Genomic DNA, 22,042 nt, shown 5'->3' with positions numbered 1-22,042 from the left:
GTCTAACGCCACGCCAAATAACAAAGAAGGCAGGAAACTGAACATTATTGGTCGTAGGGTATATTCTCTAGCGTCCTTTACATTGCATACTGCAAACTACCTCACAGCTATGAGAGCATACCACTGATTCTTATGGAACAAAGCGCCTCCCTCCCTTCATTGTTGAAATGATCTCACCATCAGGATTGTCAAGGGCTACAGACTGCCTATCAGCCAGCACCTAAAAGACCCAGAGCAGCCAATCAATACGCTTCAGCTCATGGTGCATTTGCAGCGACAGTAAGCCAATATTTCCCAGCCCACCAAAAGATTGGGATCAATCATCCCGCTTGGCATCACCGGTGTCCATCTATTCCACAGCCATCCAGTGTGTTCCATTGAAGCTTTTATCACCTCAACAGCAGCCTCCATTTCATCAACACTAGGATACTGGCTCCAATATCGATGATCCTCGATATCGACCATTGACCAAGCTTCCACTTCATCACCATCAAGATACAGGCTCAGATATAGACGATCCTCAATATCGACCTCTGTCCATGGACATTCCATCAACATTGCTGCCCATGAATAATCTTCAATACCAACCAATGCCCTTGACATCGACATCTCGACATTGACATCAGTACTTTGAGCAGCAACCCCTCAACATCGATATTGATCGTCAATTCCAGACACAATGTTGATCATTCTGAACCAGGCTCCAGACCGCAGACACCATCTATTTTGCTGACTTCTGAATCTGATCTGGCAGATGCTGATCCTCCATCTCCAGAGGAGGATTTTCAAACATATGTACAAATAATGGTGCATATAGCCAAGTCCCTGGATCTCCAGATACATAGACCCACAACTGAGCCAGCGGATCATCTCTACGATCTGATCCCCAAAGACGCAACTACTCCACTTGACATTTCCATGTTGCCGTCCCTACTTAGCACTGTTCAGTGTTCCTGGACAAAACCAGCTTCATCACACTCCATGTCGAAGCGCATCGACAACCTTTACTGAGTCCATGATCCGAGAGTGGTTTTTCTCCAAAAACAACCAGCCCCAAACTCGATCTTTGTTGAAGCTTCCCAATCTTGATCTCAACATCATCAAATACTCTTACTGCCCAGTAAGGACAGCAGAAGAATTGACTCAATGGGTAGATGGCTTTATTCTTCAGCTGCCTTTATCATGAGAGTGGCTAACTACCAAGGAGCCATGGGCACCTATCAGCATATCCTCTGGGACAGTATGTCCACCTTCATTGAGGCACTTCCCGAGGACAAAAAGGGTTTGGCTCAAATGTTCCAATAAGAAGAACTTTCAGTTACCAACAACAAATGCTTTCAGCCAGACATACTGTACTGTTGATTCCACAGCCAAATCCATGGCTGCCTCTGTTGCTGTTTAGCATTTTTCCTGGTTGAGAACAGCTGGCCTCACTGAAGATGCAAGAGCACGCATTGAAGACCTCCCTTTTGATGGGACAGTTTTTTTTAATGCAGAGACAGATGACATTTGGGAAAATGTCCAGAAAAAGAGATCAGGCGCTAGACGTTGGGGAGTCTACCCTTCATAACAGCAACGTCCCCAACATACTCAATGGTGGCACCCCTACAACTCCTAGCAGAAGTTCCATCACGAACCTCAGAGGCAAACCTCTTATACACCCTACTTCAAACAACAACCTTACTGGGCCAAACCACGTCAACAAACCACAACTAGGCGCAGTGATTGTAAAGCTAAGCATCATGTTTGACGTCCAACAGGCCAAGATCGTAATGCATCACATTTCTCCTCCTGCCTTCTGGAAACACTTAACTACTTGGGAAGCCATCAACACGGATGCTTGGGTCTTCTCTGTTGTCCGAAGTGGGCACTGCATTCAATTTCATCACCTCCCTCCACCAGTGCACACTGTCACACCTCCATTGCAAACCCTGCAGGACAAAATACAGACTCTGCTTCTCAAGGATGCCATAGAACCAGTATATCAAACTGACAGCAGTTTTTTCTCTCTCATTATTTCACTGTCCCCAAAAGGGACGGAGGCCTTCATCCCATCCTTGACCTCAGAAATCTAAATCACTACATTGTTATTACCAAATTTTGCATGGTGACCTTCCAGTCTTTTCTTCCCCTGCTTTGGAAAAACGACTGATTCACAGCCATAGATTTAACAGATGCTTACTTCCATATATCTATCCACCCCTCTCACAGGCCTTACCTCCGCTTTCAGCTCAGAACCCAAGCCTACCAATTCAAAAGACTCCCCTTCAGACTTGCAACAGCCCCCAGAGTATTCACCAAATGCATGGCACCTGTGGCAGCTTACCTCAGACTTCACAAGATCCACATATTTCCGTACATCTATGACTGGCTCCTTGTAGCTCATTCCCATCACAGGGCACAACAAGACATTCACATTACACTGTCTCTTCTTCACAATCTCAGCCTTACTGTAAATTTACAAAAGTCCAAGCTACAGCCCACAAAGGTTGTTCAATACATAGGGGCACTCATGGACTCTACTCATGCTCAAGTATTCCTTCCAACAGACAGGAATTGCTTCGCACCTTCACCCCTCATGCATTTATACCTGCACTAACAGTTTGATGTGTCCTAGGCATCCATGATGTCTGTTGTGCAACACCTATGTCTCAAAATGAGATCACTCTAGGCATGATTCCTTGCCCTCTTCAACCCACTAACAGACTCTCCTCACACCCTATTAAGGGTCACTCCAGAACTCGCCGCTCAACTTTCTTGGTGGCGCTCTACCCAAAACATTACAATGGGACAACCTTTTCAACAACCATGTCCTCAAATAAGTCACTACCGACACCAGTGTCACAGGCTGGGTGCTCACTGTAAATCCCTAAAGATTCATGCCCTATGGTAAGAAAGTGATGTGATGTGATGTTCGCTGATGTGAAGCAGAGCTGTTAGCAGTGATAAAGGTGTGCAAGGCCTTCAGAGACCATCTTGCAGGCAAGATGGTGCAAATTGCTACCGACAACACTGCAGCATTGTATTATATCCTCAAGCAAGGAGGCACCCACTCTCGAAGTCTTCTGTATCTCACAATCGACCTCAGGGAATGGTGTCTGTCACATCACATCTGCCTCACAGCGTTACACATAGCCAGCCAAGACAACAATCTGGCAGATCTCCTCAGTTGCAAGGATTCCCAAGCTCACGAATGGGAATTAGACCAGCCTGTTTTTCTCCTTCTCTGCAAACGCTGGGGCATGCCCACCATCGACCTCTTTGCCTCCCAGACAAATCAGAAGTGCAAATGTTGCTACTCCCATGCAGGAGTCGGCAAGCATTCATGCGGAGACGCATTTGTAGGCTGTTGGCCCAGGACCCTTACTTACCTGTTCCCACCATTTCTACTCCTTCACAAAGTAGAAGTCTGGCTCCAGCAAGACAAACCCAACACTATTTTGATAGCTCCATGTTGGCCATGACAGCCCTGGTTCCCAGTTCTACATAATCTGTCATCAGACATTCATTATGTAGAACCGGGAACATCTAAAAATCACCTGCTCATGCAAAACAAAACTCAAATTCTCCACCCAGACCTCCCTACTCTGCACCTGGCAGTGTGGAGGATTCTGCCTCCCTGATGAATGTCCTCCATCAGGCGAAGAAACCCTCAACGAGGAGAGCTTACCTCTACAAGTGGAAGAAATTCCAGTCCTTTACTGAAGCCTCTACATTACCTTCAGTTAATCCCTCTCTCTCCACTATCCATTTTCTGCTTTATCTTAAAGCCAAGGGCCTCTCCCTTTCTTCCTTGAGAGTTTACCTTTCTGCAATCATTTCCTATCAACCACCAACCTCTCCAGCATCTCATTTCTTCAGACACCCTACTCTGAAGCGTTCCCTGAAGGGTTTTATCACGCATGTATCCAGATGTGCACCCACCTTCACTTCAATGGTCTTTAACAATAGTCTTGCAGCAGCTCATCAAATCATCATTTGAGTCCTTAGCTTCGGTTGATATTAGACTACTTACTTTTAAAACAGCGTTCCTCATTGCTAACACATACGCTTGTCATGCCAGTGAACTTGCAGCCTTGCATTATGATTATCCTTATCTCCAGTTTTATCCAGATAAGGTCAAGTTGTTTGTAGATATTTCCTTTCTCCCCAAGGTTTATTCCTAGTTTCATATGTCCCAAACATTGGTTTTTCCCTTCCTTTTTTCTATCTCCATCTACTGCTCATGAAAGAATCCACCATACTCTGGATCTCAGACAGGCTCTAGCATTTTATTTAGCCCACACACAACCCTTCTGACATTCAGCTCGACTTTTTGTCAGCTATCAACTCCCTATGAAGGGTCTCCAGGTGACATCACATAGAATCTCCAAGTGGGTTGCTTCTACCATCCACTTTTCGTACCAGCTTGCTCAAAGGCCAGCTCCTCAGGTGATTCGCCCTCACTCCACTAGGGAAGTGGCCATTTCCACAGCATTTCTTCATGGCGTTGCTCTTCCAGATGTATGCACCTCTGCCACCTGGTCACAGCCATAGATTGGATGTTTGCCAAAAATCTGATGCAGCCTTGGGACGTGCTGTGCTAGCTTCTACCCTGGCGTAACACCCTCCTCTGGGTAAGACAACTTGTTAGTCACCCAGGGTGTGCCACAAAGAAGAATGACAGGTTACTCACCTGTAATTGTAGTTCTTCCAGTGGACCTCTCTGATTCACACATTCTGACCCAGCCTCCCCACTGTCATGCCATGCAGCTCTAACATGTGGCGGTTGACCTAACTGGCACCAAGGTACATATACAGAGGGGGAGGGGTTTACACTAATGTAGTTTTTACTACCACAGAGGTTCTAGAATCTTCTGACGAGGCTCCACGCAGGCGCAGATTACCCAGGGTGTGAACCACAGAGATCCACTTGAAGAATGACAATTACAGGTGAGTAACCTGTCATTCTTTCTAGAAAAGTGATTCCCAACCTTAGGTCCCCAGATGTTCTTGAACTAAAACCCTCAAAAGCCTTCAACACTAGTTGTGCTGATCAGGATTTCTGGGAGTTGTAGTCCAAGAATATCTGGGACACGGTGTTGGGGAATCCCTTCTTCTAGAGCATCTTTTTCCCCCCCCTAAAACATACACATCATGTTAAGTTATTAATCTTCTTATGAGGCTGATGATAGAAGATGCCAGTTGTTTTCTTAAAGCTACTGTAGTGTGGTTGTTGGCCTCTGGATTTTTCCCCTCTTAATTTTTTTCACTCCAAATAATATGTTGCTGATATTCACAGTGCATTGGTAGAATATAATGCTGTTCTGCGTTGCAGTTGTCTAATTCCCAGGATTTCCTGCTACGTTGTGTAGACATCTAAATGGGATCAAATGTGAACCTAATGCATAAATTCCAAATGTGTGTTAATTTTAAAAAGTGCACAGGTGTTTTGTAGTAGCATATGATGCACATAAATTTTTATCACGTATCACTATGTAGTTTTCCTCAGAGTGCTCATTGTTTGACCCATATTTATTAAAGTTTATGGACATAAGAAGTACTTTAAGTACATACATACTTCTAGTGGGATTCAGCTTTTTCCCTTGAACAACAGAGTCCAAATTTCAAATCATAACTCAGTTTCTGACTTCATCAAGGGCCATGGTTAACTTTGGTTTATGAATCAGAAATTCAAAAATTCTTTGTACCTTGGTTTATATTTATGTGACAAAACAACAGTGCTTCATTTTCTTGAATGTGTTCCTGCAGGCTAGCAAAAATTCAACTGAATTTGATCTCCAAGAAGATGGGCAGCAGTCACATGGAAGCCACAGAGAAAGAGAAATGAGTGGGTATCAGTAAAACCAATTTTTATTTGCTTGTTTTACTGGAAATATTTGTGATAGAAGACACTGATAACAATTGCATCTATAATAAGTGTCATTTTACCATTTTGATAAATAAATCTTACTTCACCATTTTGTTCCTTACTTTCTGACTATGTAGGTGAAAGCAGTGACACCTCAATTGGATACAATAATGAAGTGGACATTTCTTTGGCTCCCTGCCAAACAAGTGAAGAAAACCATGATTCAGACCTTCCGACTGAGATTTCTGTTGATCCAGATGGATGTCACTGGTTGCATTTGAATCCTTCAGATGCTACCAATTTAACAGGTACCTGTGTTCAAGAAAGTGTTTTTCTTTATATACAAGCCTGCTCTTGCTCAGGCACGATTATAGAAGAGCTGGGAATTAGTAAAGTGTCATAAAACGTTGGCCAAAATGTTTTGTGTAGATATACTAGCAGAATGGCGTTAGCATAGCTCCGAGCAGCAAATTGCAGTCTCCTAATAAGAAATATCAGCCTTCTGTCAATTGAGAGGTTGGCTAGCTTGTTCCACAATTATTCTCAGTCAACTGAATCAAAAGCTCCCCTTACATCTAAAAAGGCTACGTATAGTTTAGATTTGGCCTGCTTTACATATTTATTTAGATGTGTTAAGGTGAAGCAGTGGTCAAGGGTGGACTTCCCTTTCCTAAATCCCACTTGTTCTGGTCTAATTATTGCCCTCTGCTCTTCCCAATCTGCCAGTTTATTTAAAGGATATTTATCATAAAGTTCTCCTATGATAGATAAAAGACTGATTGGTCTACCCTGTTTCCCCAAAAATAAGACCTAACCTGAAAATAAGCCCTAGTATGATTTTTCAGGATGCTCATAATATAAGCCCTACCCCAAAAATAAGCCCCAGTTAAGTGAAACCCCACCCTCCACCATTGTGCAGCATTGTGCAGCAACCAGAAGATGACATAACTATAAAATAAAACATCCCCTTAAAATAAGCCTAATGCGTTTTTTGGAACAAAAATTAATATAAGACCCTGTCCTATTTTTGGGGAAACATGGTATAATTACTAGGGTTTAGGGGGTGACCTGATTTCTAGATTGGAACTACTATTGGTACAGGCTTCTGGCAATAGGCCCACCTTGTCTACCATGATAAGAAGGGCAGTCAGTGGTGCCGTCCACCAATCCATATTGAATTTTAATAGGGATATTTTAATAGGGATATTATATTAGATCCTGGTGATTTTCCCAGTTTTAACTAAGAAATTAGTTCCTTTATATCTGTAGGGGTCACCAGAGGCCACCCTGCGAAATTCCTTAGGCAGGACTTCACCCTTAACACTGGTGAAGTTGTATTTATTGTAAAACAAGCTTGAGAAATATCTGGACCAAATATTTGGTTCGATGTTAGCTAGATCTGAGAAACTGCTTTTAGCTTCATTATTCACTATGCCCCCAAATAGTTTGGATTTTCTAAGGGATATTGTGCTGAGTGCTTGCTTCCATTGGTTATAAATAAAAGCTTGTCTTTTTTCCTTACACAATATCTGTATCTGCTTCTTTGGTTCGTAGAATTCGTGTGGCATGCTAGCTCCTGTTCCTTATGTTGTCTAAAAATCCTCTTTAGGAGACCTTTTCAGTTCTCCTAGTTTTTTTGTTTCCCAGAAGGTGCTCTGTGTGACGTTACTTCTGAGGTTTGTCTGATAAATACAACTTGTTTTGTTCCTTTCTAAATAACTGGCTGCTATTTTCAATTATAATTAATCATTGTGGTGAGGCTGTAAACACTCCAAATGCATTCTTTGAATATGTGAAGCATCAGCTTGCCTCCCACTGCTTTTGATGCTCATAGCATCCTTTGTCCCAGTATCCCTTCCCATGTGGAAGACTCCACTCACGTGTGTTTATATGCATATAAATGTGAAGGTGGTGGAGAAGGGTGCTTCGGAATGTTCCCCTCACTTATGTGTTTATGTGACATCTTCTGTTTGGGTACAGTATCATTTCCCATCTGTTCATATTCAGTTTTGTCCTGAGTAGTTCTAGACAGGCATCACATTCTTCCTTATGAAATGAATGAAAACCCACATGTGACTGGGACTAATGGGAAGCTAGGGGATTCCTTCACTCTTATTGCCTGTAATATAATAATATTGATATCATAATTCTTTTAGATATATTACCCTATAGCACTAGAGGGTGCTGAATATCTTTTGATCAGCTGCTGTACTGAACAGATTCTGTGACGAATGTGGGAAATGCACACATATTGTTCATTAATAGAAATACATGCTAGTCAAAATTTTCAAGTTCGCCTCTGTTCATTTTAAAGGGATGTGATGGCGCTGCGGGTTAAACTGCAGAAGCCTCTGTGCTGCAAGGTCAAAAGACCAGCAGTCGTAAGATCAAATCCACGCAACAGAGTGGCTCCTGTCACTTGTCATTTCATTTTAGTGTCTTGTTTATAGCATTGATCAAACTTATCCCCCTTTTTCATTCTTCTAATAGCTTGATCTGTTCGCCCTGACACTGATGGCTGAACAGTGGGCATAGAGCAGCATTGTGAATCAACTGGTCTCTTTTGAGATCACTGGCTCCCTTCTTCATTATTTTCCTTCCTGTCTCTGGCCTCTAGAATGGCATAGGGGTGTCGTTATTGGAAAAGAACCATGTGAAATATAGTTTACCAGAACTCTGAAGTCGGTACCATTATCTGAAATAAACTAAATTTCCCATGGTACCTTGTACAGTGGTGCCCCGCATAGCGAGGTTAATCCATTCTGGATTAACAATCGCTATTTGGAAACATCGCTAAACAGAATAGAAAAACCGATTGGAACGCATTAAACTTCGTTTAATGTGTTCCAATGGGCCCCAAACTCACCGTTCAGTGATGTTCCTCCATAGCGCAGGCATTTTCGCGCCCTCGGTAAGTGAGGGCAGGGCGCGAAAACGCTGTGCGTGACCATTTTGGGTCTTCCGGTGGCCATTTTGGAACCGCCGATCAGCTGTTCCCCTAACATCGCAATGCGAAGATCGGTAAGCGAAACACTTACCGATCGTCGCAATGCGAATTTTGCCCATTGGAACCATCGGTATGCGATCGCATTAGCGATCCCAAAAAACGGATTGCTATGCGAATTCGTCATTAAACGGTGCGCTCGTTATGCGAGGCACCACTGTACTTGGAACAAGTAGCAATTCAAAGTATTCAATTCCTTGTGGTCCAACAATGCAAATTCCTGGCCCCCTCCCCCAAGTTTTGTTGTGAGCAGTTTTTTTTTTTGTTTGTTTGTTTGTTTTTGTTTTTTGATGCTGTGGAGATACTCTGTGTTGCCATAATAGAAGCAGACTCCTCTCACTCATGTCTGGCTCCTCTGAGGAAGGACCCCGTCAGTATAAAGCTTTTGGGCCTGGTGAATTCTGTGGCCTGGTGATTTTATTTTCTCTTATAGTATTCCCAGGGTATTGCTGCTTATTCATTGCCTCACTGTGATAAGTTATAGTAATGAAAATAGGCAACCAGGATATCTGCTGTGTTATTATGATACAGGAAATTGCTATACAGGAAAGTAGCTGGCAATTCTTTGTGTAGGGCCCATCTATCTCACATTTTGCTCCAGAGGATTCTTATAGCAAGGCATTGGGAAAGTAGCTGTTCTGAAAAACTGTGCTGGATGCTTCCCTGTTGTGGCATTTGCTGTGGTAGGGGAGCAGATACTGATAATAGGGTCTCCTAGTGACAAGATGGTTTGCATTTTCCTTGTTCCTTCTGATTTACTCTTCCTCATGGGGTGGCATTATTATTAAACAGAGAAGTTAATTTGACCACATATAAGTGTCTAGAAAGCAAACAATGTGGCCACAGAAAAGGAAACTGTCTTGGATTGTTCTGCTGTTCTGTTTTGTTATTTTCTTCAAGTGCTCTGTTTGTTTTGCTAGTAAGTATAGCAATAAACCTAAACAGTGCTTGTGTGTGTTACGGTAGGGAGTGAAGGACACTCATCCATCATAAATATTCTAAGTAGAGACTCATCAGGGAGAGAGAATACATTAAGCTTGTGACTGTGTATGATATATATGTCTTTTACCTTTTAATCTTCACCACACAATTGAATGGTTGCCTTTCATTTCTACTGGAAAAAGAAAAGTGCTGCACTTAAGGGTTATTGTTGCATGGGCAAATCCTGTCTTCTGTATCTGACATTAGCTGGCCTGCCATCGGTGATAGATACTGTATGTTGGAGGAGGATGGTTTTTGCTCACAGCTCTCACTAGGATATAATATATTACTGATTGTGCTCCTATAATATGCAATTCTTTCCTTTTCACAGCTTTGGGCATTTTGTAATTAAGACAAATAATTTTATCTTTTTCAGACAGCAGTGAATTCCTTGCTGATGACTGCAGTATAATTGCTGGTGGGAATCTTATAGGCTGGCATCCTGACTCTGCTTCTGTGTTATGGCGGAGAATATTGGGGATTCTTGGAGATGTGAACAACATTGAGTCTCCTAGAATACATGCCAAGGTCTTTCAGTATCTCTTTGAGCTGTGGTACAAATTAGCTAAGGTCAGCTCAAGTCTAATTCATCTAAGATTAAATGTGTTATTAACTGTATAGTCTATCTGAAATCACTTGAATAAGTCTTTTTAAAGGGCTAAATGTGACTTTCAGTCTCAGCTAGAGTAGAATCAATAGGACTCGCATAAATATTACTTTAACAAATACCATTCATTCAAAATGTCTATTCTTGTTGGCACTAAGAATTTGATTTAGCCTTCTGTGTCTTGGTTTCTTCAATTACTCATTTTAATTATAGTTCAGATTTTAAACGTAACCCAAAGCAACTCTTTTCGAACAACTTGTATCCTAAATAAACCTTCCAGCTATTCTCCAACACTAACATGTAACACTTCTAATGCACATTAACTCTTCAGTTAGGAGGGAGAGTAGAAAATTTATTCAAATGATTTGGTTTACAGTAACCAATGACCTACCAATGAAAAACTGAAATTAGAATTTCCACAGTGGACTGTAATGTGTATCCTGTGGTGGTAACCTAATGGAAGTTGTTCCATAGGAGAGGAAAAAGGAATAGTGTTTATTTATTTATTTATATTTATTTATATGCCACCTTTTCCCCCATAAGGGATCCAAGGTGGTTGACAACCAAAACTATAGAACAGTCTATAATATCATATTAAAAATAATTAAAAATGTATTAATATTTTAAAAAATCAAGATTAAACACAATCTAAAAACATTTGAATATCTGTATAATTAAAAACATTGAGATTAAAAGTCTGTCTGGAGAGGAAGAACTTTGCCTGATGGTGGAAGGTCAAAAGGGAAGGGGGCCAACCTGGCTTCTCTGGGTAGTGCATTCCAAAGCCTGGTAGCAATAACAAAGAAGGCTGCCCTGTTCTGTCCTTGTCAAATGAGCTAGGGAAGGTGGTAGAACTAGAGAAGAGAGTGTTACTTTGGCATCCTCTGAGGTGAAGAAAAAAATTGGGTAGAGAATGGCTGGTACAGACTACCTCATCTGCAGAGACTCTGTCATCTTTAAACAAGAGTCCTGTACAATTTGTATCTTGCTCAAGCAAAAGCCAAAGGTTGAGATCCAATGACTTATACTGGAAAGGTAAAAAAGAAAATACTATTTGTTTTAGTTTTGACCTGTCATATATATTTTGTTGGTTTTTGTTCAGATAAGAGAAAATCTTGCTATCAGTTTGGATAATCAATCCACTCCTGCTCCTCCTGTTTTAATTCCACCACTCAGAATATTTGCATCATGGTTGTTCAAGGTAAGTTTTTTAAAAAATGCTACTGTGGTTCACTAGAAGCATTTTAGCTGCCTTGGGCTGGATCGGTATAACTTATTTTGCTTTTCTTTACCTTCAGTCTTACATTTAAAAAACTACCCTACTAATTTTTAAACACAAGAGTCAGATTGTCATACTGTGTAAATACTGCATTTATTTTGACTGTACCAATTTATTATTTAGTCAGTATTTTAAGCCTATGGTTTTCAGCCTGTGGTCTTCCAAATGCTCCAGGTTTCAATTCCCAGAATCCTTGTCCATTGGATATTCTGTCTAGACCTTTGGGGATTACGGTCCAAAATATCTAAAGACTCAAAAGTTGAGAATATATATTCAGTTTTGTTCTGCGTGTATATACAAAACATTTTATTTTTTTCTTGATTTTTGAACTAGCTATAATAAGTTTAGTATGACAAATGTGTCAGTTACCTATAATCACTCTGATTAGCCTTAAAGAGTGCACAAAGATCTCTCTGATCACAGTGTGGTGGGGCATAGGATTAGACCACTTACTTTCTTGTGCCTGCATCATGGCATGACAGCTGAATCAATATCTATTGACAGTATCTATCGACAAATAATAATTTGGTTAATGGTTTGAAACCTATATGGTGGTGTGTTCTTCCACTGCAAAGTAACAGATCAGTTAAGCATGAGGGCACGGAAGACCAAAGAATATTTTAAAGAGCACTCAAGATTTTGTCTACCATTTAAAAAATAACTAGATACTCCTATTGCATTATCAGCACATCTTCCTAAGTGCCTTTCTTACTGTTGGTATTTTAGTTAAGAAGTACAGTGGAGTCTTGACCTACGGACTTAATCCGTATTGGAATGGTGTCCGTAGGTCGAAAAGTCCGTAGGTCGAAAATGCATTCCCCATAGGAATGCATTGAAAACCCATTAATCCATTCCAGCCCTTTCTCCCCCACCAGGCAGCTTCTCTGCTGCTGAAAGCACAATCGGGGCAGCCCTTTGGGAGAAGCCGGGTGGCAGGGAAGAAAGGCAGGAGCCAATCTGGTCTTTCTCCCCCACCGCGAGGCTTCTCCGCTGCTGAAACCACCATCAGGCGCAGTGCTTTGAGAGAAGCCTCGCGGTGGGGCAGAAAGACCAGATCAGCTCCTGCCTTTCTTCCTCGCCACCTGGCTTCTCCCAAAGGGATGGCCCGATGGTGGTTTCAGCAGCGGAGGAGCTGCCCGATGGGAGAGAAAGGCCAGATTGGCTCATGCCTTTCTCCCCCCCCACCCGGCTCCCTCCCTTTTCCAAACTGTTGGGGCGAAAAAGCTAAAGAATCAACCTCTTCGCCACCAACGGTTTGAATTTCCTGCCCTTTTCCCCTGCCCTTTTTGTCTGTACATCGAAGCTCCGGCCGCAAGTCGATCCAAAATTTTGTGGCTGGAGCTGTACGTAGGTCAAAAAGTCCGTAAGTCGGGCCATTCGTAGGTCAAGATTCCACTGTAACTATACAGTGAGGAAAATGCGAAATCACCTGCTGTGGACACAGCTGCAGTCAAGTTCCCTGAGGTACATTCGTGTTAAATGGCCACACAAAGAGAGAGGAGGAAATTGACAAGCAGCCTTGTTTGCAGCTTCTTAATGTTCTCTTGTAGCCCTCTTGATTTGCAGAAGACATGGTTGCAAGAGAATTACCTTAATACACTATAAACAAGAACCATGTGGCAGCTTCCTTCTCTTATTCTCTCTCTCTTTCTCTCTCTAGTGTCTAGATCAGCATTCTCAACTTTTTTTTTTTTTTTTTTTTGGCCATAGCCCTAAACACAATGTGAAGGAAATATAGATCAAGTTGCATAATGAACCTTGTAAGGTGGTGTGTGATGAGTTGTTTCCAGTTTGTGGCCCCTTCAAATATTTCAGGGCCACCGAGGGGCCATATGGCCCCCATTGACAACGTATTATTTGCAAATATCCAACCTTCCGCTGTTTTAACACTGCCCTCCCCAGCGGCTGTGCACCATCATGCTAGCCACCACCAACCCTGCATATACTTTTTTTGCATCAGTTCAAATGATCACAATACCTGAACTGATGCTTATGAATCCAATCTTTGAAAAAGTAGAAGTAGCAAAGAAGGAAACTACAAATGCTCCTGCCTAATTCACATTGGCTTTTAAATCATATGATCAGTGGGAAAAATGTGAATCAGATTGTCCTAATCCTGAAGCATTTCCTACATTATGTGTCAATATAGTTGCACTCTTAGTTACTTATCAAACCCAATATTGGGTTATGTCTAATTGTGCCACAGAGAGAAAGTTTTTTTAAAGAGGACTGTGTGAACTATTCAGAATTTGGTTTAATATGTGTTCTCAGGACATAAGCAGAGTTAGGAGATATCAGGTTGCAAAGGCACTATAACACTGAGAGAGTAAAATGCCAACTTAGTCTATTAACATATATACAGAGAGAATAGACATTCATCTGGCAGTATAACATGACATGGTACAATACATAGCATAGAAAAAAAGTGATCTGATTTACAGCAGATAAAATGTCCCCTTTACACATGACTTATATACATTCTTGGGACCAATCATAAAATACATTACTTCATTTTCTACTTACATAAAGTTACATCATGTACAACAGCTGTACAACAGTCCTTAACCTTAGTACCCACACCATTTTACTTTATATTTAATACATTTTGAGATCAAAATCTCAACATGAACAGGGAGCCCACAGTAAGTAGAGAAGGATTTGTCAACATTTCTCTCTTCTCCCTGCAGTCAGCATGTCCCCTCCAATGTTGTTGTAGGGCATCTGGGATGTCTGCAAATGAAAACAAAGTGAATTGTCCCTCTCTTTCATTTGCAACTGCCCAAGCTGAATCAATGAATTTCCATATTTTATTTTAGGTTGCCAAATATTTGTATAAAGCTAAAGCCTGTTGGGATTTTATGTTGGTCTAGGGCAAATGCTGTAATTTTAGGAGGTACATTGCCTCAAATTAAGAAATCACCATGTACTGTACATTATCTGTTATGGTTGAGTCGCCTGACTTAATACACAAGAGATATTTATGGTTATTGCTTCTCAACGAACAGCGAACAGGATTTTGGTCATAGTTGTGAAGAGCATTGTACCCAAAATACATTGGAGAAACTGTTTAGCGTATTAGTTTTATCATTGTTATAATATTTTTGTGCTCTTATGAGCTAAAACGTGAAAATTACAGGGTCCGTCCAAACTTAAGCGCTTTAAATTAAAATCACTGAAATTTACTCTTGTTTATTTGACCACTTGCTCAGAGTGGTTGCATAGACCAGATGGGTGGGATACAAATCAAATCAATCAATCAATCAATCAATCAATCAATCAATCAATCAATCAATTTTAATATCAGCTGGAGCATGTTCCTATCAGAGAGTGTTTGATGTTATATCGTGGATCTGTTTTATTTTTTGTTAAGAATGTGCATACCTCAGACTTGTGGTATCTGTTATTTTCACTGAGACCCAGAGATCCACAACCAGAGGCTGCAACAAAAGGAAATTGTTTTGAGAATCAGAACTGAGTAGAGCTCAGATACGACAAAAATTTATCCTGCTTACCTCTAGAATTCTTCCCTTCAACAGTATAATTTAGGATGGGAAAGGGGTTTGTTTTTCTTGCTACAGTTCTCAAAGAGTTGTGAGTCAGAAATACATAGTACATCTACTGGTAGATCCCAGTTTACCTTCTACTCACCCCTTATTTAAGACACTGTGTTTTGATTAATTCCCAACTTGAAACTGCAACTGATTCTGTAGATTCTTGTAGTAGTGACATAATTTCATACAGTTTTTTAAAATAAGATATGAATTTTGCTTTTTTCATATTGTCTGGTTTCTGTCATCAAAGGAAAGGATAAAAAAACACACTCTATGGCTCATCTGTCAGATCAGAAAATCTAATGTTTGAACACCTCCCAAAGAGTCCTTTAGAACTTTATGAACCTTTAATTAAAACCAGAAGCCTGTATTTGTCACAACTGGCATTTATCCCTAAATATGATAAATTTAGTATGCAATATGAACCAAACAAATATTTTGCACTTTGTACAATTTACTCTTCTGCATATCTTTCAAGGTTTTTTTTTGCCCTATGTAAGATACATGAATTTAATGTCCAGAAAAATCTGTAGTTTTTCTTCTTTTTATTTAACAAGAACATGCTACCAGATTTATGTGTGGAAATTTTTTCTCTGTCTGTTGAATATCTGAAAGCTGTAGTTACAAAAACCTAATATGATGTATTAGGAATATAACCATGAAAACTTAATGAAATATTTAAGTACTATATATAAACTTAATGTGTTTCAGAATGGAATAATAAGAATTTAACTAAACTAAATCCTTAGTTCTTAGCACTTTTATTTGGTGTTGTCAGAATTAGTCTTGTACTTATATAATCCCCTTTCCCCTTACTTATTCAACTTCTTGGTTTGATTAAAAAACAGTTCTCTTGTTCTAATGTAAAGAAATAAAGGTTTGATCAAAAAGGATGTAGCTTATGTAGAATATGTAAGGGGAGCAGGAAGCAAATGTAAATATAGGTAGCATAGGATATATACTACCTTGAGCTCACTGGAGGAAAAGTGAGATATAAAAACCTTTTTTTAAAAAAAATTATTGTTCCATTAATCTAGATATTGCAGCTGCATTTCCGCACTTCTGTTTAAAATAGTTTGATTACTGGCTCCAGGGTTGATCACAAGGTATTGAACAGTTATATTATAAGCAAGTCTCCCAAAACATAGTATTTTTCATGCAGCAAAGAGTAATCAAGGAGACAACTATCTGAATTATATTTTAAAAGGTGTGAACTTTACTTGTGCTTTACACTTAACCAGCATCCACTGGAAGCATTTGCGTATTGGCATGTAATGAATGAAGTGGGGGGATGGCAACTCTCAGTGGGAGGTTCCATTATTAAATCTGAATGCTACGAAGTTTCTCTTCAATCATGGAAGGAATCCTTCTGATCCATGGAGGTGTCCACTAATGGAACACTAAGGGGTTGATTTTCATTTCCTCTTCTTACCCCCAGTGGTCCCCCCCCCCCATACTACAGTACCTTCCACATTGTTCCACAGCGGCATCCAACCCCCGGGAATAGATATAGCTGTTCACAATGGAAGAGTATGTAAAAAGCTCCTCATTGCCTTGTGATAACAGAGACCTATATTAAATCAAAAGCCCTTCTATTGATGAATTTCTTTTTCAGGAATGTTAAACATATAAGCCTGTTCTCACTGCATCAAAAGTATGTACAATTATCCTTTATCATCTTGTTGAGGGTATCTTGACCAGGTGTTTTGAATCAACTTATTTTAGTATCAACTTGTCTTTGGATTATTTGATATCTAGAGATGATTTATTAAGAACATAAATTCTGTTCTTTTAGGCTACATCTTTGCCGGATGAATATAAGGAAGGGAAGCTCCATGCATACAAATTGATATGTGCTATGATGACTAGGCGTCAAGATTTTGTGCCAAATCCTGACTACCTCGTGCATTTTTATCTTGTCATGCACATTGGATTAACTAGCAAAGATCAGGTACAAATTAAATTTCTGATTTTGAAAAGTGTTTTGCATTAATTTAGCAGATGTTCTAAAGTTTTCCTTCTGAGTTTCCCTCTGTTGTAGGAAGGACACACTTTTTAAGGTTTACCCTTCTGCTCATAGAAGGACTGGTGATTTGGTGGAGGATCTTCCTATTGGAGGATTTTCACTGTGCACCCCTTTCCTCCATTCCCTGCATGGTATTCAATAGAGTCCCTCAACTCTGTAGAACAATTGGGGGGAGTTGCAAGTACCTAAAGGGAGAAGGTGAAACCCTTGCACTGTCTTTTACCAGGGGAATTGTTCAATCCAGTTGACAGTAGGGAATCCAGATTACAATCCTATGTTTCTCCAGTGATTGATGGATATTGACTTATCAGACTTTTTCATGAAAAATGTGTATGTTTATTCTACTACTGCCATTGTTTTATTTTATCTGAGCCACAAAAGTGAGTTGTAAATTATGGAGATATACTGCAAAAAGTTGCATTGCAAACTATGATATGTAAAAGCTGTGACTATAGAAATTCAAGGAACACTTTCAGAAACAATTGAGTTTTGAGAAGGGGTTTGATGGAGTAAGAAAATGTGGCATGTTGAGCAGAGGAAATAGGCCAGTTTGGTATGTATAAAGATGAGCATTAAGGAGAAATAAAATGAGTTCCAAGCAGAAACGTTGGCTAAGAAAAATGGGAGATTATAAAGTTAGAAAGGGGAAGCGGACAAATCCCAAAGGTTGATGAAGACAGACTAGTTCTATAGAAAGGTATGTTTCACCCAGTTTAAGTAGTTAATAAGATTTATTTTAATATCTTTATTAGTAGACAGGGTAAGTAACAACGTCATGTTAGCATTTTTCACTTTTGATCAATACTGCCATGTCTTTCAAAAATGTTTTTCTCTTTTATACCTCTTGGTGGCAGTCTTAGCTTCAGGTTTTCTAGTGAGGTGATATTTTGAGACATAATGTTTAGATTTCAATTTGAAAACTCAGGGAGCACATACAGATTTGAAATATTTGTGTTTATCCAAATATGCAATCGATGAATCTGGTGGGGAGATGCAGCGCTATACTAGACCTAGGTAACAGTGTAAGTTCTTCCTGCACCCCCTCTCCCAGGAAATTATAAAAATGTTTTAAACTGTTCCTCTGGAGGGAGACTGGTTGTAATTAAGGCAGACCTAAAAAGTGGGAGGCCAACTTCCCAATGTTTGTCACAGAGAAAAAGGGCATCTTCCACCAACAATATATTGTAAATGATGTTTTAGGATTGCATTAGATAAAATGAAAGTGTTTGTCCATAAGATACTGACCTGAATGATATGTGTTTACCCTCACCTTCCATTCTGAAGGGAAAACCAACTCTTAACAAAAGGAATATGGAGAGAATGGTGCTAAAGTAATGGACTGTAGAAACAATAACTGTAAACAGGCATGAAAAGATGAGAATTTTCTTGTAGATTAGGTACTTATTTAGATATTTTTATGAGTTCTAGAGCACTGCTTTTGTTCTCTTTATATTCAGAACATTCAGTACAGCTCCAAGGTAAACTCTTGGAAGCTACATGCTGTTGAGGAGGAAGAATGCATGTTTTGTGTAGGTGACTACATGCCAACATATTTACCTACAGACATAAAATGTGACATGAACTGTCCAAAGAACGAGTGTCTATCAGTTAGTTGTAAGGAAAACAACGAATGAAAATCAAAATTTACTTGAGTAGCTTTTAAATCAGGAATGGAAACTCCCTGATATGGAGATCAACATTATTATTGTTGTTATGAGCCATCAAATTGCCCTCAACTTACATGGTCCTATGAATGAACATTCTCCAAAATATCATGTCCTCAAAAGCCCTGTTCAGCTCTTGCAAACTCAAGCCTATGGTTTCTTTAGGGAGCTAATCCCTCTTGTGTTTGATCGTCCTCTCTTTCTGCTGCCTTCCATCTTTCCCAGCATTATTGTTTTTTCCAGAGAATCCTGTCTTCTCATGATGTGCATAAAGTAGAACAATCTCAGTTTCAACATTTTTGCCTCCAGAGATAGTTTTAGCCTTGATTTGATGTAGGACCTACTTATTTGTCTTTCTGGCAATCCAAAAAGCTCTCCTCCAGCACCACATTTCAAACAAATCATTTTTTTCCTTTTCCTCTTTCTTTACTGTCCAGGTTTCATATACTTTAACCTGCTAGATTGTTCATTGGATCTGGAGAAACTCATTATTAATTAGGTATAAATGGAAACTAAAAGGAAGAAAGTAGCATCAAAGACCACAACACAAAATCACCCAGTATAGGCCCATTTCAGAACTGAAGGGTTACTGAAGAAATAAAGAAAACAAGTTCTGGTGTACATGGTTTGTATTATTGTCTAGAGACAAAACCTGTGGGTTCACACTGAATGTCAAAGTTAAGAACTCTTATATTCCCTTCTGTCTTCTCTGGTTTTTGGAAGTGGGATTTGCAACCTAATGAAAACTAATTGAAAGTCCTTAATTTATTTTATATGGGTTATGCTTCTGCCCTGGGTGTAAGGAGAAAAGGCATATAAGGAACCAGAACTGCAGCAGTCTGTAATTATATTTAATTACTCTGAGTCAATTGAGACATGGAATATTAGTTCCAGGGTAGATTTTACATTAACCACGTCATAAGAAAGCACGACACGATTTCTTTGTTTTTATTTAATAGCAAATGCATGGGAAGAGGAGGAATCATCCAGATCATAGCTAGAGAGAGGAGGGTTACACCTCTTCTACTTGAACAGCATAAATCACTTTCCACAACCCAACACTTTGATAGATTCATGATTTTAAGAGTTTTTATTCCACCATTTAATCTTAAGTGGCTGAAAGCTTGCTTCTTATCCAGCTTGTCTTCTCAACACTGGTCTTTTTCTCTAGTTTGGAAAAAAATACTGTTTTGGACTAAATAGAATGTCCAGTGACCATGCTGGATTATGGACTGAGAGTTTCAGTCCATAAAAAGTAAATTGCCAGGTTTGCTCTCACGTCAGAAGATTTTTCTAGTAAGCTCTTTCACAAAGAAAGAGGCATAATTCCTTGCACAGTTGACTTTTCTTTGAAGGATGAAGACTAGAACAACCTACCTCAGTAGAAGGGCACCCGAACAGAGGAAGAAGAACATGAAGAACATGAAGAACCAGCTAGTAGCCCCCTTTCAGAGATGCAGGAACATGTCTTGAGGGAGACAGTCCCTCCGAAATATGAGATCGGCTTGACAGGTGAACACTGCCCCGCCCCAGAGAATGCCCAGTACGCAGGATGTTGGACCAGAAAACACAATGCAAGTGAAGTTAACCATTTCGCTTGACATCTTGACTATTCTTTGCATGTACCATGAAACTGTGACTGTTCTGTGTTCAGAACCAAAGGGGCCTGCTATACTCCTGCCAGGTAACACTTGCTACCTTGAAATATGACATTTCACCTATGCTGTAGAAGTTTTGTCTGCTCATTTCTAATAAGCAAACTGTTGCCCAGGAGCAGAAAAGACAGGTTCATTCCCGGTCAATTGGCAACCCAATGGATTAATAAAAGCCTTTCTGTAACTGTTTCTGAGACTCTTCTCCAAGTCACCAGTTCCCTTTCTGCACTCTCTCTCTCTCTCTCATGATTCCCTCACATAATGGATATGTTGCATCCACTTCACTCTAAATACTGCATGAACACACATATTTTCAGGCAATTCTGTTTTTTCTTTGTTTCTGGTGCAGTTTAAACATGACAGTTTCTCTTCAGCCAATGTTTGCATGCATGGTGTTTCCAATGCAATAAATCCAGGCCCATTTGGACCAGGTTACTTGTCTAACTAGAGTAGGTGCCTGCTGGCCCAGGTGAATATCCTGCAGATAACACTGCCTCCTTTGCCTACCATCCCAGGCACAAATATATCATGGGCCCTCAAGAGACATTTGATGCATCTCCTGACTGGTTTGCTGCTTTCCTGGCACACTGCGAATTTTATGTGCAGCTCCAGTCTGAAGACTTCCCTGACAACATGTTTAAAATGGTCCTTGTGACTAGTCTGCTTATGGGCCAAATGGGCTATGCCCTTCCTGCTTCAAGTCATCTTACTTTTTCTTGGGTGCCTTGGCTTGTGGTCCAACTATGGGCCATACATGAGAGTCCTAAGAAGGCAGAGATAGCCATCTGTCAGATACTGTACTCTTTTCGGCAGCCAGCCCAGGGCCTGAACAGCAATAAAGCAGCTTTTATGGATGAATTCCAAGAGAGACTGGCTGATGAAGGGCACAGTGAATTAGCTCCAGTACATTCCACTCTGTCTCTAGATTGATGTTTGGTTGAAGAGCGGCTGGCATAGCTACAGTGGAGAAGATTGAGAAAAAGTCTCAAGCCCCGTTGGGCCTCCTAGCACTCCTGGATCTGTCCTGCAACTTGCCACTACTGGTTTAACAGCCCATAAAGTTGAATAGCACCAGGCCTCAACTGACCACTAAAGAGAGATAGGGATGCAGGTGCAGTTTCGTGGATATGACCAAGCTCTGTTTAGCATACTGGACACTCTCCAGTGTGCGCCTATAGATACTCACAAAGGGAATATGAAAGTGATGGCCACTCTCCATTGTTTTTAACCTCTGCATTTTGCTGTTCATCGTTGTTGCTGTGTTGCGGCATGGCAGGCTATTATGCCAGTGGGTATCATCCAAGATTTGCTGAACTGACCATTAAAAAAGATGCACTAGGCCTAGATGGGCTCCTAGATCTGGAGTAGAGGAAGTTGGCTCAGTCTCAAGCTCTTCATGGTTCCGTCTACAATCACTTATTTGT

At 40.4% G+C, this 22,042-nt stretch overlaps 1 protein-coding gene across 3 annotated transcripts in view; it reads left to right on the top strand.

The window, feature by feature from the left end:
- Positions 1–22,042, top strand: part of RALGAPA2 (Ral GTPase activating protein catalytic subunit alpha 2) — a 255,925-nt gene that overhangs the window by 78,595 nt on the left and 155,288 nt on the right. For all 3 annotated transcript variants that reach the window (XM_072998430.2, XM_072998429.2, XM_072998431.2), the window contains 5 exons: positions 5,752–5,830; positions 5,989–6,159; positions 10,213–10,406; positions 11,546–11,644; positions 17,069–17,224. In XM_072998430.2, coding sequence (XP_072854531.2) covers positions 5,752–5,830; positions 5,989–6,159; positions 10,213–10,406; positions 11,546–11,644; positions 17,069–17,224 — 699 coding nt within the window. The remainder of the gene's footprint in view (positions 1–5,751; positions 5,831–5,988; positions 6,160–10,212; positions 10,407–11,545; positions 11,645–17,068; positions 17,225–22,042) is intronic.

This window comes from Pogona vitticeps, chromosome 4 (genome assembly GCF_051106095.1).
Source record: "Pogona vitticeps strain Pit_001003342236 chromosome 4, PviZW2.1, whole genome shotgun sequence".
Lineage (NCBI taxonomy): Eukaryota > Metazoa > Chordata > Lepidosauria > Squamata > Agamidae > Pogona > Pogona vitticeps.
The sequence above is the reverse complement of the archived record's forward strand: the minus strand, read 5'-3'. Positions and strand labels throughout refer to the sequence as shown.